Source organism: Lissotriton vulgaris, chromosome 4_1, assembly GCF_964263255.1.
Source record: "Lissotriton vulgaris chromosome 4_1, aLisVul1.2, whole genome shotgun sequence".
Taxonomy (NCBI): domain Eukaryota; kingdom Metazoa; phylum Chordata; class Amphibia; order Caudata; family Salamandridae; genus Lissotriton; species Lissotriton vulgaris.
The window spans coordinates 1758943830-1758965504 of NC_141691.1; the positions used below are offsets into that span (position 1 = coordinate 1758943830).

General features: G+C 44.0%; 1 protein-coding gene across 2 annotated transcripts in view; it reads left to right on the forward strand.

Moving 5' to 3' along the window:
- Window positions 1-21675, forward strand: part of GRHL2 (grainyhead like transcription factor 2) — a 452715-nt gene that overhangs the window by 139378 nt on the left and 291662 nt on the right. For both annotated transcript variants that reach the window (XM_086966065.1, XM_086966066.1), the window contains exons 2-3: window positions 6380-6569; window positions 9714-9781. In XM_086966065.1, coding sequence (XP_086822191.1) covers window positions 6380-6569; window positions 9714-9781 — 258 coding nt within the window. The remainder of the gene's footprint in view (window positions 1-6379; window positions 6570-9713; window positions 9782-21675) is intronic.

Genomic DNA, 21675 nt, shown 5'->3' on the forward strand with positions numbered 1-21675 from the left:
GCGGTCACTCTGGAAGGAGGATAACCAGACCAGAGCAGTCCCCCCGATCCCCGCCGCCCTGACACGGGAAAGTAAGATGGTATGATCCACCGTGTCAAAGGCGGCTGAGAGATCGAGGAGCACAAGGGCCTGGCGCTGGTTGGTATCCATACCCTCCCTGAGGTTGTCCAGGACCGAGATGACAACGGACTCCGTGGAGTGTGCGGGGCGGAAACCGGCCTGGCGGGAAGCAAGAGCTCCGTGCAGCTCCACAAAGGAGCTCAGAGCGCAGGTGACATGGCGCTCGAGCACCTTTGCCAGAAATGGCAAAAGGGAGATGGGGCGGAAATTGGCAGGGACAGAGGGGTCTGCCCGAGGTTTTTTAAGAATCGGCACAATAACCGCAGACTTCAAGGGGTTGGGTACTACACCTTGGGCCAGGGAGCTGAAGAGAAGATGAAGGGGGGGATCTGGGCAGGTAACAAAAATATGACGGAGGATGTGAGCAGCACAGGGGTCAAGTGGAGAGCCAGATTTGACCAAGGGTACTAGGGAAGTAAAGGCTTCCTTGGATATGAGAGGGAGGGTGGCGAGTTCTCCCTTGGGAGGGGGGCATTGAGGATCAACAAAGGAGGGAGAAGGGGGCGGGATGTTGGCTTTAATGGTAGTGATTTTGTGGATAAAATAGTTATTGAGGGAGTGGCAGAGTTCTTCGGACGGGGCGGGCTTAAGGGTTGTTCTGTCTGAAAACGCCAGATTATGAACAATCGTAAATATCTCCTTAGACTGGTTTTCTGCGGCAAGGATTTTGGAGGAGAAGTAGGTGGTTTTGGCCTCCAAGATGTCTTTTTTATACTGGGTAAGGATGTTAGTATACTCCAGTCTTAGAATAGGGCAATAGCTTCTCCTCCAAGCCCGCTCCGCGCGACGTACTGTAAGTTTGGTGGCCTTAAGCTCTGCGTTGAACCACCGGTTGGCATCCTTATCGCGCTTGGAGGTAATGCGTTTGAGCGGGGCAACAGAGTCACTACCAGCGGAGAGCCACTGATCTATAGCCTCGACCTGGGAAAGGGTGGAAAGGCCCTGCAGGGAGGGGAGGGAGGTGGTAAGAAGGGAAGAAAGATCTTCCAGATTAGCACGGCCCCATGCTCGGACCCAGATGTTTTTGGGGCGAGGGGGCTTGGCTGGGGGGTGAATGGGCAGAGAAAATGAAATCAGATGGTGATCGGACCATGTGCAAGGCGAAATAGAAAGAGATTCCACAGGACAGTTCAAGGACCAGATCTGGTCAAGCATGTGACCTTTGATGTGGGTGGGGGAGTGAACATGGGGTGTGAAATTGAGGGATTGAAGGGTTTCAGAGAATTCCTTTGAGGACGAACATTCAGCTGGGTCAGAAGGCCAGAAGTTGAAGTCGCCAAGGAGTAAAATAGAGGAATTGTTGACTGTAATGGTGGCCAAGACTTCCAAGAAATCAGAGAGAAACTGTAAGGGGGATTGAGGAGGGCGGTAGGTAAGAAAACAGGTCAAAGGGGTAGAAGTGGCGGTGGTGCGGATAACCAGATATTCGGTGGTCGCGATGTCAGGCAAGGACAGGGTTTGAAAAGGGAGATCGGTGTGGTGTCCTGTGGTCGTGTTGGTTCAGTTCACTGCACCAACCTATCATCCACTATTAATGCAAGGTTACCCTGTTTTTAAAACTGTCCTTCATTGGACACTTTCAGAAACAGAACACTTGACTGACTGGCAGTCACAGGTCAGTACTAAAGGTGAGTGCATTTTACAGACCAAATGCTCCTTAGTGTCTGCACTGATAGCGAAGAGGGGGTGTTCTGGTGGAGACGTGCCTATTGCATAAATAGGCATCTAGACACAGTAATCATGAGAGTTTGATTTGCTCTCAGCTGGACATGAATGATCAAGATCCCAGCATTCCCTGCAGGCTGCCTTCTGTCATAGTGCTCAGTTCTATATCAATGCTCCCCGGTCTGCGGCCATGCGCCTCAGGGTGGAAGTAGGAGCTGCCAGAGGCATGGAAGGGCACAGCTCTCTGATCAATGATGAACACTTTCCCCGTTTGGCCTGTTAAGATGAAATGTTGCCTTCAGCCTTGGCAGAATTTTCTCCACAATGTGAGGTTTTGTGAATTTTTATTTACTAAATGTTAAGCTCTCAGTACTTCTTTACTTCAGATTCTGGAGCAAATTACAGTATTTTCCTAGTGAACGGCCATTACATGTCCATGTCATACTCCTCAATGCCAGACATCCCACAGAATAAGTCATTGACTCCAGGCTGGAATCCTCCTGTGTGCCGCTGGGCTGATGTGGTTGTTTCTCTGTTCCATCAGGGCATAGAGACTAGAATCACAAAGGTAAGATTCTGTTCTTTCAAGGATTCCAGGCACTGAGTCTCACAGCAAACCTGTGCCAGATCTGGAGCAAGGACCCATTGGCCCAACACGCTCTGAAAGTAATCTTCAGAGAAGTGGGCACATAGGGCAGTGTGACAGCTCTTAAGGTTGACAGTGAGGTAGGCACCTAAAAACAATTGATAATAGTAGGTGACAGCATCATCTTTTATAAGAAAATGTTTATTTGTCAGTGGTGATTGTAAGCCTCAAAAATATCTAAAAAGGGATTTAAGGGAATTTCCTTTTTTGGGCAGCCATTAGCTTTTTTCAGTACCAAATGTCATGTCATGCATTTTAAACTTTCCAAATTGTCTCCATTACTCATTCCTTACAAGACTATCCTGAAACCATTCCTTCTCCTACTTTGTGTAATTCCAAGACATCTGACACTTAATATCAGAGACATATTGTGTCTGAGGAAACCCAGTCTTCTGTTGCTCTTGCAGATGACAAATACCTGCACATCTAGTGTAATAAGAGGCTCAGAGCTTTACATGTATAAGTTCTGAGGAAGGTTTTCTAAACTTTAATACACATATGATGCCATCACAGTGGTCACTGGAATGGTGAAATAAAGTGTAGACTGATAATTATTCACTTTTACAAAAAGCTTTGCTGTATATGGTCAAAGACAATAATTAAGTCAGTAAATGATAAGATAGAGAGCTGGATTGTGGACGGTTAATTCATTGGGATGTAATGTTCCCTAAAGAGGTGAGTCTTAAACTCTTTCCTGAATTGGAGCAGCCTAGGGTCAGTCCTGATGGATTCTGGGATGTTGTTTACAGATTTTTGATGCACACATGAAAAAGGCCTGTTGTCTTGTTTTTTTCCTTCTTTTTAAAACTTCTTTGTCTGCCTTCTGTCCTGGTGTCCTGTCTATGGGTGTGCAGAGAACCACCAGAGATAGTGAGCGTATCTGCAAAATAAGCAGGAGTGCTGGTAGAGATGGCTTTGCAACTGATACAGCTGATTTTGAACTTGGTGCGGGCTGGCAAGCCTATGGAGTTCAACCAAGGGCGATGTGATCATATATGTTTCAGGTCCTGGGTGAGACGTATAAGATGCCCATTTGGGGTGCTAGTGTGGAGTCTGGAAGGCCTTGGGGTAGGGCACTATTACCACCAACCAGATCAGAGTGTGTGAGGACTTGCACAGTAGTTTTGATGTCATTTTCTGGAAGAAACTGTTTGACTTTCTTTAGTTAACCTCTTCAGTGCGGCGCAAATTCCTGCGCTGTGCTGAACGTTCTATTGGGCTTATGGACTCATGACGGAACGGTTCCGTCATGAGCACAGGCCAACCGACACTCATGACGGAACCGTTCCGTCATGAGCATCGAAGGGGTTAAGAGAGCTGGCCCAGGCTGTCTTTTTTTCCTTGGCAATGTGTTCCTTGAGGGTGAGGTTCACGTCATTGAGCCAGGTTGTTGTTCCTGGCAAATAACAGGACTTTGGGCTTAGTTGGGTTGAGCTTCAGGTACTTGGTGGACATCCAGGTACGGATGATATGCAAGTAGTGTTTGAGGCGTTGGATGCCTGAAGCAGAGGAGGCTTTTAAGTAGAGTTGTGTGTCATCGGCATATTGGTGCTGTTATCTGTGAGCAGAGGACCAAGTGGCTCCATATGAAGGTTGAAGATGAAGGGAGACACTAAGGCACCCTGAGGGACTCCACGGGTGATAGGGATCTTTTGTGACCTGGAGGTGAAAGGGGAAAATCAAAGATTAATATATAAAAACTAGAAATTGGTAAGGAGAGATGACATTTCCAACATAGTCAACTGGATTCATGTTGTATTGTATAGTAATGTAGCATTTGTATACTGCTTACCCATATGGAGGGTGGTGAAGGACTTACGGTCTTGGATCCCAAGTTACACTGTGTAAGATGTGTGGTTAGAAGGGTACTGTTTCCAGTTTATGTGGCATGTGTTTTTGTGATGTGCAGGATAACCACCAAGTTGCAGTTAACAATGAGACGTAGGGCCCGATTCACAGAATGAACTTAAGACTCAATCCTAAACTTACTACTGTTTTGGTATTCACAGATTGCACTTACTACTTTTGGTATTCACAGAATGAACTTACTACTTTTGGCATTCGCAGAATGCACTTACTACTTTTGGTATTCACAGAATGAACTTACTCATTTCGGTATTCACAGAAGTTAGGAGTCCTAACTTTAGGACTCCTAAATGCCTTCTGTGAATACCGAAAGTCTTAAAATTAGGATTTTTCTCAATTTAGTAGTAGTAAAGTTAGGACTCCTAACTTTAGGACTCCTAAATGCCTCCTGTGAATACCGAAAGTCCGAAAGTTATGATGTTTCTCAATTTAGTAGTAGCAAAGTTAGGAGTCCTAACTTTACTACTACTAAATTGAGAAAAATCTAAATTTTAGGACTTTCGGTATTCACAGAAGGCATTTAGGAGTCCTAAAGTTCGGAGTCCTAACTTCTGTGAATACCGAAGTGAGTAACTTCATTCTGTGAATACCAAAAGTAGTAAGTGCATTCTGTGAATACCAAAAGTAGTAAGTGCATTCTGTGAATGTCAAAAGTAGTAAGTTCATTCTGTGAATACCAAAAGTAGTAAGTGCAATCTGTGAATACCAAAACAGTAGTAAGTTTAGGATTGAGTCTTAAGTTCATTCTGTGAATCGGGCCCGTAGTGCCTGGCAGGATGGTAAGGCACAGCCATTGAAGGCTGTGGTGGGGTGTGGCAGGATGGGGTAAGTGGGGGAGTTGACAGATAATGGAATAGGGAAACTAAATAAGTAAATAAAACCTCTTACATATCGAGTCGGCGATGTTCCGAGTGCAAGGTGAGTAGTGTTCTTTTGTTTTTCTTTTATTATATTATAATTGTAATTCAGATGGAAACATATAGACGAAGCGCGATCCACCAGAGAGAAGAGCCAGTAATCCATATGGGAACAGGCACCAGGGCGAGATATTGTGTGCTGCCTGGTCACAGACACTTATTACAACACTGGAGTGTTATTACCTTTCTGAATTTAAAAATGAGAGAGTGGCTGGGCCGAATTGGCTCCTGTTCCTTGAAGCCACACACGCAGATCAAAAGCAGAGTGATGTGCGGTACATTATGTGCATGTCCCCTCGTTCCAAATGCTAGTGTTGGCTCCAGCACAGTGGAGGGCTGTCCCTGAACTCAACACGAGAATAGAGAACAATGTAACAGAAAGAAGACAGAAACTGGCAAACAATCAGAGGGCATAAAAGGGGCAGATGCATGACCTGCACTATGCCATACAAGCCAATGCAAATCCACAGTACTGGACCTGATAATAACTCTGCAGCTCATCTGGGGTTGAGAAGAGACTGGAAGGGCTCTGACGCCTGTTACATCTGAGCGCCTAATTATGCAATGGGGAGCTCTAATAATAACTATAATCAGACAGGCAAAGAATTTTTGTTTTGGAATATTAATAACATCAAATTCTATTTCATATCATGAGCTATTATTACAGCAAAAATTAATTGCTACTTTTTTAATTAACATTGCAGCCGATGATGTAGAATTTAATTAATTATGATTAATTATCAAGCTTTTTTAGCTTAACGAAAGCAGTTATTGATTTCAATTTTAAGTATTATTAGTTAATGCCCTGGCTTATTTTCTGCATATGTGTTCAAAATGTACAAGATACATTTCAACAACTTTACAACTAACCATGTCTACTTTGAAAATGAGAACAGTCTAAAGTTAAACAGAAAGTATTTCTTACTCTTGAAGAGCACGTCTCAGCACGAGTGAACTCTATCACACATAACGTGTTCTCCTGCAAGGGGCTGTGTTAATGATCAATATGCAGAACATTTGAACATTTGTAGAAAATAAACGGAGCTAAATCTTTAATTAAGTGCACGTAAAGGATTGTATTTGCATTTATATGGCGCTTACTATCTCTGACAAGGCATCGAAGCGCTTTTCAGATAAAAACCAACCCTGCCCTCTGTTGTTGCAGCAATAAAAGGCTTCTTGTCCTGGTCCCCAATGACACCACATTCAACAGCAGGAGAGTGTACACCAGTGAAGATGAGGCCTGGAAGTCATACCTGGAAAACCCCCTCACGGCAGCGACCAAGGCCATGATGAGCATCAACGGCGACGAAGACAGCGCAGCGGCCCTGGGCCTGCTCTACGACTACTACAAGGTAGGCTGTTGTAACTTGTAATGTTGCTTTACAACCTTTTCCCATAGCTACCTGTTCCCTGCTGCTCAGCCAGTATGAATGTGATGCGTGTGTGGAATGTTTGAATGCCTGTTGAGGTAGTGGAATGCTGGAGTGCCTGGTGGAGTGGAGAGAGAGCGAGACAGTTGGAGTGTGTGGGCGGAGCAGCAAGAATGCTGCTCCTGGTGGGGCTTAACTTCTTACCTGCTCAACTGCTGAACTACTGAACCTATCATCCTACTTACCATCTGTAACTAAGCTTAACAAACCTCTTACATACAACCTACTTCGGGGCTACCTTTGGGCTTCTTTTGGATTACATCATAGACACTAGCAGACGTCGCTTAGGCTGCTTATCAGTCTTTTGCGCGTGCTGCTACACATGTGTTTTCTTCGGTCTGTAACCACACCTCCTCCCTTACATCACAATGGATGAAGAGTGCTTAGGCAACCTGTCAGGGCTGGACTGGCCATACTGGGCATCAGGTGTTCCCCAGAAGGCTGGGAGGGTGTGGCCAGTTTTGCAGTGGTGGGGGCGGTTTTGGTACTGGGGGGCAGTTTTGCAGAGGTGCTGCAATATCAACCCCCAGTAACAAAAGCAGCAGTGCTTCACACTTGCACCCCTGTTCTCCCCAACAGGGGCTGATCGATAAAATTGCCAGGGCTGCTTTGAATTCCCAGTCCAGCCCTGCTGCAACCTGCTCAATCCATGCATAGTGTCGCAACCCCAGTCGGTCATGGGTGGTAACTGCACTGACTGAGGTAAAGTGACTACATGCCTCACTTGTCAAGCCTATTCAACAGTAATCAGATATTCGCCCAATACTCATGAGACCCATTAAATGTAATTTTATTTCACTGTACTTAACCCTTGCATCCTGGTTCTGGTTATCTACCTTTAGTAATAATGATTGTACATTTTCAAAAAGCAGTATTGATTAACCCATAAGTGTAAATCCACAGAGAGTAATATGCTGTTCCTTTATTGTTGAGGAGGGAATAACCAACTCTTTATGCTTTGATAGCTACCTAGGAATTCTGGAACACTAATCGTAAGGAAAGATAAGTATTCTAAAAAAATAAATGGACACCCACACCTCTCCCTATGCTTAGAATAATTATCTCAAGCTTTGTCGCTCTACACTATTTTGTGGAATATGAGCATAGTTTCTCTTTGACTTCTGAAGAACTGTAAAATGAGGAATACCATTAACATCCTATTGTTTCCTACTCTTAATAATATATACAGATACTGGAAACCTAGGACATTGTACAAAACTTTCATGAATATACACATATATGCAGTTGTTCTCTTAAGATTATGTCTTGTTTTTTTACTTGGCTTTTAGAAGAGCACACAACCACCGTCTTAAGAGTACAGATAGCTGTAACAGTCTCTAAGAGTTCAAACAAATGTGCGAGATACAGTTTAAACGGTGTTTTCCATAACACACTTCTTCAGGATACTTCATTGTAATCCAAAATGTTTATAGCATAATCCTGTAGAAAGCAATGTATCTTGATAGTTGAAATCCAACATACTTGTCATGAGGTGTAGGCTGCTGCAACATTGCAGTATGATTGCCAAGCAAGGACGCTGTGAACCACAAGAAAAGTTAGACATGAAGAACCAAGATGGCCGCCATCTCTCTAGTACTGTGAGGGTTTGTGGTCTGCTGGAAATTGTTCTTCGCTGCCAGTGCTCTGCTGTGTAGTACATCCTCCACACGCACCCAGAGTGAATGCTGTCGGTGCAAGCATCCCTGCAATGACCTCCAACATTTGCTTCCCTGAAAGACATTCAGCACAAGCTAAATTATTGCTTTTCTGCACACAAGCTAGAAATAACAGTAAGCAGTTCCTTTAGCCCCAGTTCCTGACTGCAATGACCTCCTTAGTCTTGGTATGGCTCTTTCCTCTGGTGCCTTCCTGGATCAAGAGTTTCGGTTTTGCTAGGCCCGCTATGTTGTTTTACATGTGGCTGGTGTACTGCCAAAGGGTCCTTTTTTGCAGCCATCGCTAGGGTTTTTCCAGCCTTTGGTAAGATGAGGTCGCTGGGTGATCCTCCATGGTATGTACAAGGAATTACACTTGTCTCTTACTTAAGTCTTATGATCTGCGGTCTCCAGAGTTGCTCAAACTAGGAGCTATATGCTTAGTGCATAGAAGCTTGAAGACATGTGTTTACTCCATAGTCTCTCTTGTCCACTCCCCTATAAATATAATTTAAAGAGACTGAAACCCTATACCACTCTGGTTTCTGGTGATCGGTGTTGTCAACCCCTCGGAGTTCAGCCATCTACCGAAGGGGAATAGAAATATGAAAGATGCAAGTTCTGAAAGGAGTAGTTGAACTTCTCTGAGTAGTTAGCCTTCTAAATCACATGTTTGTTGTAAAGTCTATTCAGGCAAATAAGCTTCAGCCTTCAATGGGTGTTTCTACTTAAAGCCGCCCTCTCTATCCTCCCGGAAATTACCACGAGTGATCTCCCACATGTTCTCCCTTGAGGACCCTCTAGCACAGGAAGTAAACCTGGGATTTAACGGTGGTTCAAGAAGTGTAACCAAGAGGGCACATTTTGCCCTGCTTTGCACAATGAAGTCATTTATGTAACTCTCTGCTGTGCTCTTTCTAGTGTAATCCAATCATTTTCTTCTGCTACAGATTTCTGTCTCCTTTCCTACAATCCACATTTTCTAATAATGCTTACAGCCTCAATCAGGATGGCTGATTAACAATGAATACAATGTTTAGTTAGGAAATTACTTGTAGGAAAATGCAGGAAAGCACAAACCCAAAGCCTTTCTGGAGTTCAGTGGTTAATTGGACCCATTTGTTTATAAGCCTTCATTAAACTAGTAAAATGAATCTGATATATGCAAGGTAATGAAAGATATATAAACCATGATGGCCAAATAGGCCAATTGCAATGTGGCATGAATTTCAACAGCATCTATGAGATGAACAGGAATCTGACCTGTTTCGCAAACAAGCAATTGACCTATATTTTATTTCAATAAAAGCCTAGAGGTCTATGTAACCAACGTATGATCACGCATGACCAAGACCTAAGTCCACACTATTACCAACATATTCCTTTTCTTATCTCCTGGTGATTTTCTTAGGTGCCTCGAGAAAAAAAGCTGCACTATGGTAACAAAGTGAATGATGTTCAAGAGGATCAAGATAAGAGGTAAAGTACATTGAGAAAAGATTGTTCTTTTGTGTGAACTTAAGTATGAACTTGTGTCACCATTGTTGATGTGTTAGTGGCAAATTCTCAGCTGAAACTGATTTTTCAGTGCAAATCACCAAGTAAGACAGCTTGACTCAATTTTCACTGACCACAAATGTCTGGGTGAGGACATAGAAGGGGAGAGGTTACAGAGTTCCACCACTGTGTTATGAGAAGAAGGAGATCTCTATCACCTTTTTGTACCTTTCTAGTCATGGGCAAACAGACTATGTTGAGAGAGGATGAATGCAAGAAAGCATGGCCAGACTGCTGAATTGTACAACATATCTTTTTTTAACCGCAGAAACAGACAATAATTACACGTTATTGCTATCACCTGCAGGCAATAATGGCTGTTATTTACTCTCCCCATTAATATGGTCTCAAGCCTGATGGCGGACGGACTTGAGTCCCTCCGCCATCGTCACGAGAATCTGGACCGCCCAACCATATGGCGGTGGTCCCGCACACGCAATTATAATATGACTGCCACTGTGGCGGTCGCATTGTGCATCTTTACCATTTCGGCAGGTGCTGCTGGCTGCAGCACCCGCCGCAATGGCAAAAATGCATGTTGTGCATTTCCCTGCACTATGTGGCATGCACCATGCAGTGCCTGCCACCTGGTGCAGGGAACTGTAGTGGGGCACCATTGGTGCCCCCCGAGTGCACAATTGCATTGCCCATGCACACGAGGGGCCCACAACGTCCCCCAAAGTCAATCTCCGCCAGCCTTTGAATGGTGGAGGAACCGCCATTCAAAGACTGGCGAAATGCAGCATCCTAATGTGGCCGATAGTCCCATCTAGGCACTGCCACCATTCCAGGGTCCGGCAGGCAATCGTAATGTTTGCCTGTGTCGGACCCGTGTAAGACGGGCTTTCCGTCTGCCAGCACTCCGCCCCCCCATCCTTATCTCTCTCTCTCTCTCTCTCTCTCTCTCTTTCTCTCTCTCACTGTGAGCAAGGCAGGATCCTTATGCTAAAAGGAAAGGCAGGAATATCTTATCAAAGGATTATCAACTCAAGTTTGTGGTTCTTCAATACAGCCTACACAGATCAGTAAAAAAATATATTTTGTTCTGATGTTATAAGTGAATTTGCGGTTTAATAATTTTAGTTAAAAATCACAGTGGCATCTAGATGTGCATTCATGTCATTTTTACGACGATTTTTCGAAGAAAGTTTTCTATTGGGAGGTTAAAAGAGAAGAGACTTGAAAAATTACAAAAGCTTCAGTTATCTGTGTGGTCACTTGGACCCGAGGTATGATACCCTTCTTTGTTGAAGCCTACACATCTACTATGTTAAGTTGTGATTGGTCCTCCGTCGCACTTGACCCTCTCCAAGCTAATGCCATGTACGAGTTACGGAAGGGGATATTGTTCATGAGAAGCTCATACATTATATGGTGCTCCCTCCAAAAATTGGACTTTGAATGTATTTCCAGTGTCTATTCCCTCCTCAACCTCCTCTTTACCAATAAAAAATCAACTCTGGAATCCTGTCGCCTTCCTCGCATCCCTCAAAGTTTACCCCTCCTTTCACTGAAAATGTTATCCTGACACCGGATCTCCATCATCCTGCAGGCTACTTCATGTGTATTTTCAAGAAGCCTGGTGGCCTGGTGTCTGACAGCAGCCCCACTCCACCCCAACCCCACCACCCGCCTCCTTCTGGCCTTCCCTGTGCCTTACCCTTTGCACATATTTAACAAAAAAAAATTCATCCTGACCTCTCCCACTTCATTCTGGTCTTCTCTCTCCCAGGATCTACAAGATGAAGCTCTCGCTCTCCGCGAGACAAGGAGAGAGAGTAACTCGTACTGTGCGTGGCAGCAGTGCCATGACTGTGCCACCGTCGCCCTCGGCTCTGTGCAGATCCACCAGAGGAGGAGAGATGGTTCACGGTTAGGCCCTAGTGGGACCTGCTCATTCCTTCATGTCTGTGGAGCGTGAGGCAGGGCAGGGGCGGATCAGGATCTGAAGATCCATCACTTCATTTCTGTGAAATCCATACATAGTTGTAACATATCCAGATATTTTTTGATGACCTACACTTAATAATCGTTTAGTGAATGGAACCTGACACATGGTCTCTTGTATTGGAGTAAATCTGTTTATGTCCAACACACTACATCTAGGCAGTGTTGTTAACGAATATAGAAGCATGGAGCATAATGACAAGTAATGATAAGTAAGGACTGTTAGACCCGCCCCCACTCAGCAAAAACTCTTGGACGAGCCTGGCATGTGCATCCTAAGAGTTCTTCATCTTTACACTTACTTTTTCAATGCTATCATATTTTTTATATAGGTTGCAGGTTTTGGCAACGATTGTCAGAGACCTTCCTGCTCTATAATCATCACAATTCTTAGTGGGTCAGAACATTTCCTTCTGATTGGCTGTGGGGCCAGATCTCAGGACAGTCGTGCTGAGGTCATGCTATCTAAACTAGAGCAATGGCCCCAGAGCAATGCCAGAAGGCATGTAGGCCCTTTCCTAAAATGTCCTACAGACTATCCTTTGACATTGGACTGCATATAAGCATGTGACATGTCAAATCCAGCCCTTCTTCAATAATTTCTCGGGACATGATACTCCCCATACCTTCCCCGTTGTAGGAAGCCTGTTTAGATATTTTACAAAATGCATCTTCTCCATTGATGGAAGAAGGGTCAGGATAGGATCAGGGTCACAGCTTCTCATAGCAGCCGGTGCTCTTTTAACTCCTGTCCAAAGTTAATGAATTGAGTTTGAGGGTCTTCCTCATATACATATCTATTTATGCAGCGTTTTATATTACGATGCTTGTTTCCTTTTTGACTTCAGAGCACTAGGAGGAAACAAAACAACCTGATAAATGAGGGATGAGCAAATGTAGTTTGATTCAAGCCAGAATTGAAGGCGGGGCTCAGATCAGGCTTTCTTTAGTTGTTCCAGTTGATTTAGTTGATACATAGTGGATTATCAGTCTGAGTACCTTGTGTATTTTTACAGGTTTTCTCGACGGAGCTAGTTTATTTGCTGTTTTTTATAGCGCTATGAATAGACTCCCAGAGGAGTATCTCCGCGCTTATGACAGCCGGCCTAAAAAAAGCTATAGAGGTAGCAAAGATATCTAAAAATATTTATTCAGGATAAATCAGAGGAAAGGGAAATTCGCTAAAATGAGCTAAACAGAAACGTTTTCAGGTTCTTTCTGAAACGAAGATGGTCAGAACATTGTCTCAATGACAATGGAAGCATATTCCAACAATTGGGGCCCACCACGGACAAGGCCCTGCCGCCTAGCCTGTTTTTACTGATTTTAGGTACATTTAATAGCAGCTGTTCACTGGACCTAATGGTACGGGCAGGAACATATGGGACAAATTTTTTTGTCAAATATTCAGGTCCTAATTCATGAAGACTTTTATGAATAGTACAGCAGGTCTTGAACTTTACTCGTAAACGTATGGGCAGCCAATGAAGTTTACGTAGTAAAGGTTTGGATGGAGATCTGGGGGGTGCATTAAGCACCAGCCTGGCTGCTGTGTTCTGTACTACCTGCAGACGATCTAAAATCTCTTCATTAGCTCCTGCTAGCAAACCATTGCAGTAATCTAGACGGCTGATCACCAAAGCCTGAACTAGAGTTCTTCTGTGTGAGTCAGGGAGAAAAGGGAATATTCTTCGGAGGAGACCTATCACGTGGAAACAAGATCCTACAGTGACGTTAACATGCTGTTTCATGGTCAACTCCGGTTCCAGACGTACCCCCAAATTCTTAATTATTGCTTTGGGTTCAGGGACTGGGCCTAGGTCTAGAGGCCACCCATCAGGAGACCATTGGATCCTGGCTTTACCGAAGAGCATCACTTCAGTCTTCCCAACATTGCATTGGAGAAAGTTGGAAGACATCCATCGCGCTACTGCCTTCATCCCATCAGAGAAAGATTGTATGATCTCAGGGGTAAGATGTTTAAAGGGGAAGAGTAGCTGCGTATCATCAGCGTAGGACACTGGACAGAAGCCAAAGGATCTGGTTATTTCTGCCAAGGGGGCCACATAGGTGTTAAAAAGAGTTGGACTTAAACACGATCCTTGCGGGACCCCCTTGGTGATCTTAACCTCTTCAGATCTAAAATCACCCATGGTGACACATTGGGTGCGGTTGGAGAGGAAGCTTTTAATCCAGTCCAGTGCCCTCCCGCCGATTCCACTCACAGTCAGTCGTTCGATCAAGATGTTATGGGAAATGGTATCGAACGCTGCCGATAAATCAAGTAGCACCAGGACAACTGAATAACCATTGTCCTGATACATACGTAGATCGTCCGTTATCGACAGCAGGGCCGTTTCGGTGCTGTATTTTGGCCTAAAACCTGACTGTGATGGATCAAGGCTGTCTGGTTGCTCAAGGTAGTTGGAGAGGTGTTTATTGGTGTGCTTCTCAATAATTTTCCCTAAAAAAGGTAGAAGGGAAATCGGCCTAAGGTTGGACATGTTAGTCCAAGGAGAAGATGTATTTTTCCTAATTGGTCTAACTAAGGCCGTTTTCCATTGCAGAGGGACATTAGCTGTATTAAGTGAGAGATTCACCAGTCTCTGAATGTCAGGACCAAGTGTAGTCCCCAAAGGACCCATGAGCCGGGCTGGAAGTGAATCGACCGGGCTCCCACTTTTGATGTCAGTGAGCAGCTTTTGAACCTCTTGTAAGGTAATTTCAGGGAAATCATTGAATGAGTGAAAATTGGTAGGCACAGTTGGTACCGAAGTTAGATTATCTAGGCCAGTCGTAATAGGGATAAGTGCCTCTATTTTATCATAAATGGCATCAATTTTTTCAGTGAAAAAGTTTGAAATATTATCACAAAGGTGTTGTGACGCCATGTCTGCACTTTCACAAGCTACCAGTTTTTAAAAAGTGTTAACAATCTGGTATAGAACTTTGGAATCGTTACCAGCTGCCTCCAACTGAGTGGTAACATGGTTCTTGCGTGCAGATCGTATAGCTTTATGATATACACTTAAGGCCTTATGATAATTTGTTTTATCTTCGTTCAAATGGGATTTCCTCCATGTTTTTTCTGTCTTTCGAGCCCTACGTTTGAGGCTACGTAGTTCTTCCGAGAACCAAACCTCTTGTTTCCTTGCTAATCGCTTTTTAAAAGTTTTTATCGGGGCAATTTGTTGTACCGCAGTGTTAATGGCTAGATCCCATTTTGAAAGAGCAGAATTTATATCATCTGTGGGCTGGATGAAAGGGGAAAGATATTTTTGTTCAAAATTGGTGTTGGTAATTTTATGCCATTGTCTACGTTTAGATGGAATTTGAACCGGGGGAATGGAACAAATGCCCTTCACAGGCATAGAGAATTCAAGCACGAAATGATCTGTCCAGTGATACTGCTTGGGGGCATAACATTCAATACCAGAAAAATTAGATATTATCATATCTAAAGTGTAGCCTGCTTGATGAGTAGGTCCGGAGTTACATTGTTTTAGTCCCATTAGGGATAGGTCGGTCAAGAAGGATTGTACCTCATTATGATTTATTTCCTCACTGTGGATGTTAAAATCCCCGAGCAGCAGAAAGTCTTTGTCTGGGCGCACGTGAGGGGCTAGTGCTTCCAGTAGCTGTTTAGAGATGTTTTTATGGGGCCTGGGGGACGATAGACCAAAGCACCTTTCCTACAGTATTTGGCTGATGAACCAATCCTGAAAATCATCATTTCAAAAGCCGTATTACACCATTGGTCAAGAACCGAAACTGAGATATTATCCTTAAAAACAATAGCTATTCCCCCACCTACTTTTAGGGGTCTATCCATTCTGATCATCTTATAACCCTCTGGTATACTGAGGGTAATGGCTGGAGTAGAGTGGGGTTTAAGCCATGTCTCTGTTAGGAAGCACAAGTCAGCTTTATGGGTGGAGATAAGATCCCATACTTCAATATAGTGCTTTGCTAAGGATCTTATATTACATAATAAGTTCTATCCTCCCTGAGCTTTAACAGTAGGAATATTAGCGATATGTTTTTGGGGGGATGTGTCTTTTTCTGTATTAAATTGACAATGGCAGTATCTACACGAGAATGGTCCTTCAGGACTGCAATGGTATATTTGCTGACAGTTAATCGTGCACGAATTATCACGCAAACCCATTAAAGCCCGTGAGGAGTAGATTAGTCTAGATACCTTATGAGTACGAGCGGTTTCTGCCATGTCCCCTGGTCCCGTCCTGTCGCGGACGGGCGCAGACGGGCTTCTCTCTGGCGCGTCTCAGGCGCTTCGCTGCGCGCGACCGCTGCGCGCTTTCTGTGACGAGAGGGCTAAATACCCTCAGCGTGCATCAGCTAGAGCGATGTCTGCTCGATATGGGCGGAAGTGGCCTGGCTCTGCCTGACCCGCCCTCCGCTCAACGGCACTGGTTGCCGAGTCGGGGTGGGGCGGGCAGGACGGGAGATCGAGCCCAGGCTGGGTTAACTGTGAGTTTTGCCCTGAAGCGCGTTACCACTGATTGAAGTGCTTCGGTTTAGAGCTGGTGGTGTTCCAAATGCTTGGTCCCTAGACTGCTAAAGATGGCCCACCATGCATTAATCTCATGAATTAACATTATTGGATCAGATGACACAAGACAGGCGTACTTTTTCCTTTTTGGATAGTGGTGTGCCAGTTACTGTAGGGAACCAGAGCCGTGGCTTCGCTTTGTGCATCATTCAAGGGTCTTATGGTCCTGGTTTCCACTGGACGGTAATAGAATGCTTTCAGGGCTGTATTAACACGTCACCTCTACCTAAGTGTGTAAATGAGCATCGATCCTGCAGACATTTTAATTCCTAATAACATTCTGAGGACTATTATTGCATTGGTAAAAGCGATACACCAGTGATGAGAATAATGCTGGACTTATGACCTCTAAGACCAGCCAGCACATCCTAACTCAGTTAACACATGGCCAGAAGGCTAAACTTTGGAGGCAAACCAGAAAAAGTCATGGGTTGAGGTGTATGGATTAACCTTCCACTGTCCTTGAGAAACCAAGATGGCTGTCAGCAATTGAGGAAAGATCTTGAAACCTCCTTGTTTAGTGATGCTTTCAATCTACCCTCAGCTCGAATGCCACCTGTTAAAATGGTATACTCCTCTTATGCCTAGATTTCCACTGTTTATCCAGCCTAAAGAAATTGGGCCAAATCCTTCTTTTCTTATGCCAATGTTTATCCTTCCAGGTTCACCCCCTCTTGCTTCCCTGTTCCTCCTGCCTTGCTATTCCTTATTATTCATTTATGTTTCTTTCCTACCATCATAGTGCTCTGAAATGGCCTTCAGGCGACATGTAATCACTTTATTAAACCTCATAAATAATTGACTAAATTAATGCATCTGTCACTTAGATCTCTACGTGCATTCAGCCCCGGGAACAGGTCCATCCAGTAAGAAAGTGAAAGGCAGGATCGGCTATACTTTAAAAGAAAAAAGGATTTAGGATTGCTTACAAAAAAAATTATGTGTTAAAACTAATTGGAAATCTGGCATTGACACAATAAAGTTAAGCAAACGCAGTGTCTTTGGAGAATGAAATCCTAAAGGTTACAATTTCCATGGTTTATGATGGATATCAAAAGGTTTGTGGTCTAAGATTGGCTCATGGAATATTAATCTACATTTGGCCAAAGATCAGAAAAACTGCAGCATATCTGATCTGCAGTTTTGATCATCAAGATTACCTACTTGGTGCCCAATGTGCATCATTGATCTAATCTGTATTCCATCAACAGCAAAATATTTGCAACCTCACCCACAATTTACACACTTAGTAAAGACCATTATTTAAAACAGAAATGTGGTACCCTAGTGGTCTTAGACTACAGGCTATATATATATGGCCTGGCTTGCAGTGGCTTACACGTCAAACAGGAGAATGAGCCGATTCTGATCGCTTAATGGAAGTACTCCAATCCTGGAAGAACATCGAGTACGGCGCTGATATCACACAGAGAATCAGTTCAGGCGCCGTGAGTCATACATTTCTGAACTGGAGCCAGGGAAATTGGATTATTCTCTTGCTCATGATCCTTAATTGAGTAATGTGTTTTATGTTAGGTTTTACCCCCTAAAATGTACTCACAAGTTCTGTGTGATATTGGACAACACTACTATGTGCAGTTTAACTCACACTCTTGGGCGGTCTTATGTTTCCCCAGAAGATAGTCTCTGATGTTTGACCTGCTCACTGCACCCAAACACCAAGTAAATTAAGGTTCAAAGAGATGGCACCAGCAGGATTTTTTTGCAATTGAATATGATCTAGAACTAGGGTCTCTGTTATGAACATCCGTACCCAAGGGCCAAATCACATGGTGCGAAACTGGAACAATGCAATTATTTATTAACATTTACAACGGCCGGATCACAAGTACAAATGCCAACAAGGGGCCTATGCATACATTTTTTTATGCTGATCGGTTTGTGCAAATGTTGCTGAAAAGTTGAGCTGCCCCAATTCTGCACTATGTAATGTGGCACCAGATGTCTTTGTGTGCCTGCATGGAACGAGGATGGCTGATAGGTGGCTAGACAGCCGGGGATGATATGCTTAGAGTTTCTCTTCCCAGATATCTCACATTTTCTATGGCAGCTTCCTTTCCTTCCACTCAGCTGAATGTGTGGATTCCTCCTAAACTGGCTTCAGCCTGTGCATGTAACTTCCTAGACTCCACAACTGTGGCTTATTTCTTCAACATTTACACTCAGGCTGGTTGTAACATCTTAAAGCTTCATCCCTCATCCTAATATAGGCTTCCTCGCAGTCTGCACACAACTGGACAATACCTTTATGGAAGATGAGGTGGCAGGGTGTTGGGGCAAGGAAGGTTCCCAGGGCTGGAGTTTTTAAGCATCAGCACGGTCAACGCCGGTAGGTCGAGCTTGCATTTTGAGTCCTGAGTACTATATTTAAAAAGCCTTTTGCAGTCAAACCACAAAAGAAAAAGAATTATCACTTTCTATTTACAATGCTTCTTGGGCCAATATGACTGATGCTGTTTGTAATTATTCTAGAAGGCGGGTGCAGGTCAGAGGAGCTTCGAAAGAAGAATTGCACTTACCCCATGTTACAGAGCCGAAATGTGGGATGAAGACAGACCTTGCTTCATAGATCCTGATTTATTTAGAAGGTTAGAGAGGGAGTTTTGCTTTCAGCTACCAGGGAGTATCATCATCAAATATCTTTATTCGACACTTAAAAAGATACCATAAAAGTACATAAAAACATTTAAAAACCACATTAAAATGATTAAAAAAAAGAAAGGGCATTAAATTCATATCTTAGAATTTCTGTTATCAGTCTCTATTTACAGGGCATTACAATCATTTACTTCTCATGTATTCCTTAAACTCACAGCCACCTTAATAAAACTTATAATACAAAACAGTGTGTGAGCGTCTGGGGCCTTCTGCAAGAACAGTAGAGCTGCTTTTGCCGGTTTGAATTTAGCTTTTTTCAGAATCCCCACCAGAAACTTATGTCTAGGGGCTGAATAAAATTAACATAACAGTATAAAGTGAAGGGTATCCTGCGCAGACCTACTGTCGCAGCCGCAGGTACCCTTCAACTCCACTGATAAAGTAAATTCAGAGGGGACAGACAATAAGTGATGTAACATATTAAGTCTAAAACGGGTCATATAAAATCTGTCCTGTGCGTTGTACATCACTGATAAATAAGGTTCCATTCCATGTTCCGTTTTCAAAAATCTGTAGGACAAGACTGTAGATTTGCGCTTTTCAGTGACAGCCCTGCTTGTGGATGTCCATTCTCCAAACAGTTTTTGAACCAAAGTCTTATTCTGGGCATTTAGGGTTTCAGGTGCGGTGTAAAAATTCTTGCAGCCGATTGCCTCCAAGGTGTCTTTTACGTATTTTATCCAGGGGATGTGACTCCCTCTGTCACGATTCAGACAGTCTTTAATAATTTGTCTACTGAGGCCGGCCTCTGGATTAGTCCAGATTTTGATCCAGGCCAGGAGCGGCCTGATCTTTATTCGGTCTTCAATGTAGGGTTCTCCCAGTTCTTCGTGTGTAATGTAAGATGGGGTACTCTATGGCACTTTCAGTATCCTTTTAAAAAACGTATTTTCCTCCACCTGAATCTGGTGTATGTTTGTAAAGCCCCACACTTGTGACCCATAGGCTGCTTTAGCGCAGCATATCGACCTATACAAATTTAGTTCTTGCTCCGGCGACCATCTGCCCAGTCTTCTCCCATAACCCATTATGGCCCCTGACGACGCCACCAATTTTGCCGCGTTTTTGTCCATCAGGGATTTAAAATCTAAGCGCTCGTCAAATAATACGCCTAGGTAGGAAAAGGAGTGGACCAGACCTATTTTATAGGAGCCTATCCTATAGACAGATTTCCTGTTTGATCTTACCCCAGCTGACATAACATAAGACTTTTCCATATTAGCTGACAGGTCAAGTGTGGCCATGAAGTTAACAAACCCATCGATCAGCCTCTGCTGCCCCCGCGGTGTTCGAGCTAGCAACACCGCGTCATCCGCGTAAAGTAGGACGGGGACCGGACGATGACCTATTTGGGGGGAATCCACACTCAATTTGGATAGTTCCCTATCCAAATTATTAATGTATAAGGAAAATAAAAATGGCGCTAAAATGCAACCCTGTCGCACTCCGCTCGTACATAGGAATGGTGCGGTCTTACTTCCATCTTGATTATAACGGACTGTTGCCGATGTGTTCTAGTGTAGGGCCTTAAGGATGTCAACTAGCTCTTGCTCCACCCCTAAGCTTGTCATCAGTGCCCATCATTTTTCCCTATTCACGGAGTCGAAGGCCGCGGAAAGGTCCATAAACCCCAAGTGGATAGCCCCCTTACTGGCAATGGTATACTTAGCGATCAGGAGGTATAGGTTCAGGCACTGATCAGTGATTGACCTTCCCTCCCTAAACCCGTATTGAATATCTGTAATTATGTGGTTATCCTCTGCCCAATCTTGTAGGCGGTTTAAAATGGCCCGACCCAGCACCTTCGCCGTGACATCAATTAGAGATATGGGAAGGTAACATTGGGGGTCGTTCCGATTCCCTTTTTTGAAGATTGGTACAATGGTCGCCGAAGACCAGGAGCGAGGCAGCCCTGCCACAACTGCCTCGTTCAAGACCCTCGTGAGAATGGGAGCCCACAGTTCCATGTTGCTTAGGTAGAGGTCAGGGAGTACGCCATCAGGACCAGGAGCTTTATTTTTAGTTAGCCCCAAAATTGCCAATTCCACTTCTGCCATAGAGAACTCTAGCCGTGCAGTCAGTTTTAACCTCTGCCCTTCATCGTGGTTTATTTTCCCTGTGTGGTTATACAAACTCTGGAAATGAGTGTACCACTGTTCTGGTTTGATGGTGTTCAAAATTTGTGGTGCGCTTGGGTCCTGGAAGCACGGCTTATTTATAACTTTCCAGAACCCAGACAGGTCTCTTCTTTCTGCAGCCTCCCTTAGATCCTCCCAGGCTTGTCTTTGAAGGCTATCTTTATGGGATTTCAGGGCCTTTTTATATATCAATCTGCATTGGGCAATTCGTGTGTTTTCCCAGGGGCACTGTTTTAGGCTATATTTAAGCTCTTTGTGTGCCTCGGTACACTCTTTGTCGAACCAACGAGATGTAATGGCTGGTTCACTTCTTTAGGTGGTCTTTAATAGACCGTCGACGAGACGTGCCATCTCTTCGATTGCTGTAACCACCGTTACGCCCTCGTTGTTTTGGTCAAGGCATACATTTATAGCGTCTGACCCTGCGGTTACAACACTCTTGTAAAACTTATCTCCATCTATCTTGGACCATCTAAGCC